At 60.9% G+C, this 7,824-nt stretch overlaps 1 protein-coding gene across 6 annotated transcripts; it reads right to left on the bottom strand.

Annotated features, from left to right (window-relative positions):
- Nucleotides 1–782: 782 nt before the first annotated feature.
- LTC4S (leukotriene C4 synthase) lies at nucleotides 783–4,637 on the bottom strand. Of its 6 annotated transcripts, none has more exons than XM_027606284.1 (6): nucleotides 4,209–4,512; nucleotides 3,657–3,750; nucleotides 1,708–1,807; nucleotides 1,524–1,594; nucleotides 1,355–1,436; nucleotides 783–1,079 (listed from the first exon to the last, which is right to left on the bottom strand). In XM_027606284.1, exons 2-6 carry the CDS (start codon nucleotides 3,712–3,714, stop codon nucleotides 971–973), a joined length of 420 nt encoding a protein of 139 aa, XP_027462085.1. In that variant the 5' UTR covers nucleotides 3,715–3,750; nucleotides 4,209–4,512; the 3' UTR covers nucleotides 783–970. The 6 variants fall into 6 exon arrangements, with proteins under 6 accessions (XP_027462085.1, XP_027462084.1, XP_027462083.1 ...); XM_027606283.1 differs by having other exon boundaries at nucleotides 960–1,203; nucleotides 1,708–1,790; nucleotides 3,657–3,770; nucleotides 4,209–4,511; XM_027606282.1 differs by having other exon boundaries at nucleotides 960–1,203; nucleotides 1,708–1,790; nucleotides 4,209–4,511.
- Nucleotides 4,638–7,824: the final 3,187 nt, after the last annotated feature.

The following is a 7,824-nucleotide window of genomic DNA, read 5'->3' as shown; positions in this document are numbered from 1 at the left end:
TGCGCGCCTCCAGTGTGAGTGAGTGTTCCGAGAAGTCCAGCCGGTGGCGGGAGGCCAGTGCCACCCGTGCCCGCTGCCACCTCGGCCCTCCGTGCAACGCCGCATGACCTCGGCCGCCGGGTGGGTGACTCGCGGGTGGAGGTGGCGCGGAATCGGGGCCCCGGCGCCCAAAGCCACCTCTGCTTCCCGACCACCATCCCCCCCCCCCCCCCGCGCGCCCCGTAGCTCCCATCATCCCGCCCCAACTGCCTGCTCCTCTCAAGCCCAAGGCATCCCGGATCTCCCACTTCGTGAGTCCCAGCCCTGCCCTCGTCCACGGTCCCCAAGGCCCCGCTCACCTTCCGCCACACCTCCCACCCCCCCAGTCTCTGACATGTTTTAGGGTCTGCCGTCCACCTCGGGGGCCCGTGCACGCGCGGCTGCCCTGCCTGGAAAGCTCCTCTCCGCCGGCGTCTCGGCTAAAAATTCACCTCTTCAGGGACGCTCCGTCCGGCCAGCAGGCCCTGCCCAGGTCTGGTCCCCCAAGCACCAGGACGTTTCACCCCCCGAGAGCGCCTGTCACAGCTCCACTGCCCGCACTGGTCGTCGCCCCCACGGCTCCGCCGCGGGGTGCCCTGAACACCCACACCACGTCCTGCTGGACGCCGGGCACCGAGCGCTGACCGGAAAATGGCCCTGGTGTCAGCTGTGAAAGCCGGGGGACGAGGAAGAGGGCGGCTGGGGGAGAGCGAAGAGGCGGCAGGCCTCAGAGGAGGGGACAGGCGAGGAGAGCGCTGAACGCAGGGAGGAGGCGCCGCGGGGTGAGCCCCCGCGAGAAGGGCGGCCCCGGAGAGGCCCCGGTCCTTCCGCAGCCCCACCGCCGGGAAGCCCACCCGACTGCCGCTGGGCTGCCCCCGGCTGGGCTCCACAGCGCGCGGTGCGCGAACCCCTCCGACCCAGAGAATGCGCTCGGGGTCCGGTCATCAGCACTTTAATTGGAGATTGGGATGGGGCGAGCACCCGTCCCGTCCTCCCGGAAGCTCCGGCTCTTCTCCGGTTCCACCGACCGGGCGTCCTCCACCTCAGGCCCTGGGCAGCATCTTCCCGAGCCGTCCGAGGAGCGCGGCGCGCAGCGCGCCGGGGAGAAAGTGGACGAGCAGGCCGAGCGCCGCCAGCGCCACGAGCAGCCAGAGCGCGCGCGCGCTCGCGTACAGCGGGGTCAACCTGCGGGCGGGGCTCAGCGGGGGGGCGGGGCGACGGCGGCCCCCGCCCCACGCCCCGGGCCGTCAGGACCCCGCCCACAAGCCCCCACCCCCATCCCCTCCCCTTTCCCCCACCCTTCGTGACCTCCCCGGAGCCCCGCCCAGGTCCTCACCTTTGCTGCGCGGAGCGCGCGTAGCCCTGAAAGTAACGGAGGCGCGCGAACAGGTAGACCAGCCCGCACAGGGCCGCGGTACCTGGGAGAGGGGCGGGCGGGGCAGGCTGAGCCGGCTGGCGCGGGACCCCGGGGCGGCGGGGCGCGCGCGCCTGTCCCGAGCGCAGACCTTCGTGAAAGAAGATGCCGGCGACCCAGAGCGTGGCGAGGAACAGCGGGAAGTACTCGCTGCAGTTCACTCTGCGGTGGGGGCGGGCGGCATGAGGGCACCGGCGTGGGGTGGGGGGGCTCGGACCCTTGCCGCTGCCTGGGCTCGCTCCCTTCCTGCCCCGCGCCCTCCCGCCGGGTCTCACTGGGCTCGGTAGACGCGCTCGAACTCCGGCGGCCCGGTGGTGAGCGGCGGCGACACGCGGAAGGCTCTGCGCGCCGAGATCACCTGCAGGGAGAAATAAGCTGGGGGGCGACGACGGGCGGGAGTCAGGTCTGGCTGCCCCGAGGCCCGCACCCTCCGTCCCGTCCCCATCTTTTCTCCTTTCTCCATGCTGACTTGTCACGACTCCCCTTTAAAGCCCTCCTGGAAAATAAATAAAGTCTAGCCAAGGGGAATCTCTCGCCCCCAACCCTTGTTTCTGGGCCTGCCCTGTATCCAAGCTGCTCAAGAGGGAGGGCAGGGTGCGGGCCTGGGATGCCAAGAGACCCTGTTCCCCCACTCCCACCCCACCTCCTGGGATGCCAAGAGACCCTGTTCCCCCACTCCCACCCCACCTCCTGGGATGCCAAGAGACCCTGTTCCCCCACTCCCACCCCACCTCCCCAGGTGCACCTGTACCCGGGAGGGACCTGCAAGCTCAGGACTTTGCTCCTGAATCCTTTGACTTGCAAAACACAGGCAAATGACCAGCTCCCACTCTTTAGGCATGGACCTAGACTTCGGGGTTCCCTGAACAGGGCATACCACCAAGGCTTGAGGGCAGAGGTGACTTCATCCTACCAGGTACCAGGGAGCACACACCCTGTGATTTATAGTTCCTGGTCCCCACCTACAGGGCCCACTGGGCGGGGAGGATCTCTTGACCCTACGTCAGGCCAGGATCACTCAAGCCTGGGCCCTCTGCCTCCAAACTATGGTATGGACTCCCGCCTGAATTTCTTTTTTCTTTTCTTTTCTTTTTTTTTTAAAGATTTTATTTATTTGACACAGAGAGACACAGGGAGAGCAGGAACACAAGCTCAGAGAGTGAGAGAGGGAGAAGCAGGCCTCCCGCCAAGCAGGGAGCCCCATATGGGGCCCGAACCCAGGACCCCGGGATCATGACCTGAGCCGAAGGCAGACGCTTAACGACTGAGCCACCCAGGCGCCCCTCCGCCTGAATTTCTCTGTTCAGGTGTTCGGACCCCGATCTAAATCTCACAGATATCCCCTCCCCTACCCCCAGGTGGTTGCTGCTGGGACTCTTCTAGTCCCACCCCGCGCCTCCCGGGGCTCTGTCTCCCTCCATTCCAGCATGGGTGGGTGTGGAGGGTAGGCTGGCCCCAGAGGATCTAAGTGCACAGGCCAGGTCCCCACCACACACACACAGCCCCAGTGCTGGTTGTCTCCAGCTGCCTTCCAGCAAGTCCTGTGGCCTGGTGCCCTTGGTGTCGTAGCCCTATCCAGGCGCCCTGCGAGTGCCAAGGACATGTGTACCATCAGTGTAGGACCTAGAGGGGGGCCTGTGGCTCCCTGAGTAGGGGCTACGAGCCAAGCTTGCTCGTGCAGCAGGAGATCAAGTCAGCCTGTTGCTCCGGCCCCCACAGGGCCCCTGCCCAGGCTGTGCTTTGTCCTAGCCCCTACAGCCTGGGGTAACGGTGGCCCAAGTGGCAAGATATCTAGCCTGGGAATGTGTCCTTTAGGGCCAGTCTAAAAGGCCACCACACAGGCCCCTTTGGGGGCTCAGAGAGCAGGTTCCAACCCTGTCCAGCTCCATGTGGATCCCAGTATAGAGAGGTTGCCTTTGAAGTCAGAGCTGGGCCCTGCTGGGACCATGGGAGAGGGCAGGATCAGCTGGAGTAGGGCTGCCCCAGGCCCACGGCTGCCCCTCTTCTGTACCCACCACACAGAAGAGGGCTTCTGGACCCACCGCCAGGACAGTGTAAGCTTCTCAGCCTTCAACTGGGGTGGGAAGAACAGGCACCCCAGGAGTTTGGGCTAGGGGACCTGCCTCTGCCCAACCCCCCCGCCCCGGGCAGAGGCCCTGCAGGGCAGAAGGCAGGCTGCAGGAGTCCAGGGCCCACCCCTCTCTCAAAACAGAAACCAGCTCACCTTGCAGCAGGACTCCCAGGAGGGTGACAGTGGCCAGAAGAGCCACATCGTCCTTCATGGTGCTGGCTGCTCGGCGGAGCCCCTCCCCCCGGAGCTGGTGTGTGAAGAGAGTCACTGGGGAGCCCTTAGCGGCTCAGAGGCTGGCCTGGAGGAAGACTGGCCCTTCTCCCCGCCCCTTCTCAGTGGAGGGGGCCTGAGGGAGGGGTGTGACCGGCCAGCGAAAGCGCAGAAGGCTGAGCAGGCAAGGCAGGCGGAAACTAGGGCCAGACAGAGCCCTGGCAAGGATGGAGCAGCGGGCTGCGCACAGCCCGGCCATTTCCTCCCAGGCATTCCTTTTTTTTTTTTTTTTTTTTAAGATTTTATTTATTTATTTGAGAGAGGGAAAGCAGAAGGAGAGGGACAAGCAGACTCTGCACTGAGCACGGAGCCTGATGCAGGGCTTGATCCCACGACCCTGAGATCATGACCTGAGCCAAATCCAAGAGCCGGTCGCTTAACGGACTGAGCCTGAGCGCCCCCCCACCCGGGCACCCCCTTCCCGGTCATTCTTACCTCTTCTGTGCCTAGCGCTGTGCCGGCACAGCCCGTGCGTTCACCCAAGCATACTGCAGCCTTGTCGACCCCGCGTCCTCCAGGCCCTGCACCCTCAGCAGGTCCCAGTTGGCTCTCCGGACCTCCCCTTGTCCTGGGTCCGCTCTCAGGAAACCAGAGGCTCTGCCCTGAACCCTCCAGGCCCCCCGCTGCTACCACTTTCCACTGATCTTCAAGACCTGCTCATTCTCAAATCCACCCCCAGCGCCACCTTCCAAGCCCTGCCCTGTCCTGGTCATCTCTCCTCGGGGCACAGATCACGGGCTTCTCGAGGGTTCCCAGCCCCGACCTCACCCCCATCCTGTTTACCCGCGGCCCAACAAAGGCTGTTCTGGAACATGGAACCCTGATGCAGGGCGGTCCCCGCACCCAGACCACACTGGGCGCAGCCACGTCCCTGTTCCCCTGAGGACACCTGATGCCTGCCGGCCTCACAGCTGCCTGGGCTCCGTGCTGGCCGAGGCTAACTCAGGAGGGTGAGATGCAGTTCTGGAAACTTCCTTAGAACTTTGGGAAAGGGAACGCAGAGCAGGGAGGAAGATTTCTGAGGGCCCTTTACGGCCACTGGCCACCCTGAGGAGGAGAGAGCCATCACGAGGCCACACTTGGAGAAGACAGGTGGCTGATGTCCTGGAGAAGCTTACACTGCCTGGCACGGCCCTCTGGCCAGGCAGCCTTTCCGTTTTGTAAGACAGCCACTTCTCCTTTCGGCTCAGGCTGGTTAGAGGGGTTTGGTCAGCAGTGGCAGAGTCCAGACTGATACACACGCACTGGCAGGCCAGGCAGCAGGAGGCTCGGAGTGGCTGGGTCTTTGGGGTGACCGCCACTGCATTTAGTCTTGGGCCATTGTGATGCCCCGGCACCCTTTGTCTGGTCACTCTTGGGGAGTCTCCCCACATCAGCGTCCTGGGACCTCAGGAGCTCTGTCCTTGCCACCCAGGGTTGTGGCGCCCTGAGAAAAGGTTCTCAGTCAGCAATCTGAGCGGCCGTGCAGGGCTGCCTCTGCAAGGAAGAGTTTCAGCCGCCCCTGAATCCCGCACATAGCTTTTATTTTGTTTTTGTTTTTGTTTTTATCAGAAAAGCCAGGACAGATGCCTCCAAGCGTGGGAAAGGAGTACAAAGGGATGGCAAATATCTGGAAGCGGGCTTGCATCCTCCCCTTGGCATAGGCACGCAGGGAGTCAGTCATGGGATAAGGGAGGAGCGGGACGTTCGCGCTAGCGATCGCCAGGTGCAGAAAGGGGGGACTGAGGTTACATTCCTTCCTGGCTCCTAACTCATGCCCTGCCCCCCGGGGATCGTGGGATCCTGCTCCCACCGGGCTACTGCGTTCAACAGCCCGAGAACAGGAACGCTGCCGACGTCTCAGCTGCTCCCACACTCACCCCTTAGGGCTTACAATATTATTTTCTAAGAGTAACTCCACAGCCCAGCTGGCCTCCTTCCTGGCTGCCCCCCAAGCCTGGGTTCCAGCCTGAGAGCTTTGTAACCTGATGGGCTCCCCAAGAGCCCCTTTCCTCGCCCCTCTCCTGGCCTGGCCAGTGCCCAAGGAATGCCCTTTGCCATCAGGGCCCCCAGGGACCCAGCTGGTCCCCAGGGGGCGCTGTAGGCTCCGCGGCGGCAGGGGTGGGGCTCCGCGGCGGCGCCCGCCTTTCAGCGGCTCTGCGCGTTACCGCACCAGTGCTCCGTGTGGAGACGTGACCGGCAGAAGCTCGGAAACAGACCGGAGACGTGCCCTCCAGCTCGCTCGCTCGCTCGCTCTCTGCCGCCCAGCCCCCTTCCTCCCTGAAATTGGTCCTGACCACAGCCCCCTTGCTCTGGCCTCCTGTCCGGCCCCCGCTGGGCAGTCTGCGTGGACCACACGTGTCTGCGTGCCGTCGTGGCCTGTGTCTCTCAGGCCCCTGTGCTGGCCGCGTGTGGGAGCTCACATGTGTGTCTGTAGGTCTCCACACGTTTCAGGAGCTCCCCTCTGCCAAACCCTCATTTCCTCTGAGGCCTAGATATCCTCCCTTCCAGGCCGATCCCCCGGCAACAGGAAGCTGAGGTCTAGCACAAGCAGCTTCTGAGGAAGTTCTTGGGCAGATGTCCAGGCCGTAAGTGGGGTCTCCACCCCTGGAGCTCTCCCCAGACCTCTCCATCTGCACCTCCCTCCCTCTGCCCACGCCCAGCCTCTCAGGGCCCTGCCTGGGCTGGTCCTGCTCAGGCTGACCGAGGTTTCGACCGAGGCCCCTCTAGGCACGGCCCACCGAGCTGCCCTCCTGTGCAGCCCTGAGATGCTAATACCATGAAGGAAGCAGAAAAGCCCCTCCCTGAGCCCCTGCAGGATGCGCCTCTGTGACCCTGAACCATTTCCTCTGTGCTACAGGCCCTACAGCGCCCTGAGGAACATTCTGGAAGCTGAGCTCATCAAGGACCTCTGAGGAATGGAAGAGCTAGCAGAACTATTTTGTTGAGAAGAAACCACAACTTCAGAGCAACAGACCATGATAAACAGTACAGAACTCAGATGATAAGCTAAATTTAAAAAAAATAATAAGGGCGCCTGGGTGGCTCAGATGGTTAAGCGTCTGCCATCGGCTCAGGTCATGATCCCAGGGTCCTGGGATCGAGTCCCGCATCGGGCTCCCTGCTCCTTGGGAGCCTGCTTCTCCCTCTGCCTCTCTCTCTCTCTCTCTCTCTCTGTCTCTCATGAATAAATAAATAAAATCTTTAAAAATAAAAAATAAAAAATAAATAAAAAAAATAATAAAAGGGGAGTGGTGGGGGGGTTGGGGGGGGTGTACCTGGCTAACTCCGTTGGTTGGAGCTCATGACTCTAAATCTTGGGACCCACACTGGGTGTGGAGATTACTTAAATTAATAAACTTAAAAAAATGTTAAGGGGCGCCTGGGTGGCTGAGTCGTTGGGTGTCTGCCTTCGGCTCAGGTCATGATCCCAGGGTCCTGGGATGGAGCCCCGCATCGGGCTCCCTGCTCAGCAGGAAGCCTGCTTCTTCCTCTCCCACTCCCCCTGCTTGTGTTCCCTCTCTCGCTGTGTCTCTCTCTGTCAAATAAATAAATAAAATCTTTTAAAAAAACAACAACAAATTATGGGGATGTTTGCACAACTCAGTACATTTACTAAAAGTCATTGAAAGGGACACTGAAAATGGGCAAATTTCGTGGTATGCAGATTGGTTGACACCTGAACAATGCACCAACAGTAAAAAAATCGTATAATTCCCTCAAAACTTAACTTTAACAGCCTATTGTAGACCTCACCCAAAACGTAATCAATTAACACATATTTTGTATTTTACATGTCTTACATACTACAGCCTTACAATAAAGTAAGCTAGAGAAAATTATTAAGAAAATCATAAGGGGGCGCCTGGCTGTCTCAGTCGGTAGAGTGTGTGACTCTTGATCTCGGGGTTGTGAGTTCAAACCCTCTACACTGGGTGTAGAGATTGCTTAAAAATAAAATCTTAAAAAAAATCGTAAGGAAGAGAAAATACATTTACGGCCCTATACTGTATTTATTGAAAAAATTCCGTGTATAAGTGGACCTGTGCAGTTGAAACCCATGTTTTTCAAG

This window comes from Zalophus californianus, chromosome 5 (genome assembly GCF_009762305.2).
Source record: "Zalophus californianus isolate mZalCal1 chromosome 5, mZalCal1.pri.v2, whole genome shotgun sequence".
NCBI lineage: Eukaryota > Metazoa > Chordata > Mammalia > Carnivora > Otariidae > Zalophus > Zalophus californianus.
This window is presented reverse-complemented; position numbering and strand designations above follow the sequence as displayed.

What these genes read in the sequence shown, in the direction of transcription:
- LTC4S (XM_027606280.1), bottom strand. Translation starts at nt 3,714, where the DNA reads ATGAAGGACGATGTGGCTCTTCTGGCCACTGTCACCCTCCTGGGAGTC. An exon ending in GAGCGCGTCTACCGAGCCCA is followed by an intron (nt 1,595 to 1,707) that starts GTGAGACCCGGC and finishes CCCCCACCGCAG; the next exon opens with AGTGAACTGCAGCGAGTACT. An exon ending in GCGCGCTCCGCGCAGCAAAG is followed by an intron (nt 1,204 to 1,354) that starts GTGAGGACCTGG and finishes CCCCGCCCGCAG; the next exon opens with GTTGACCCCGCTGTACGCGA.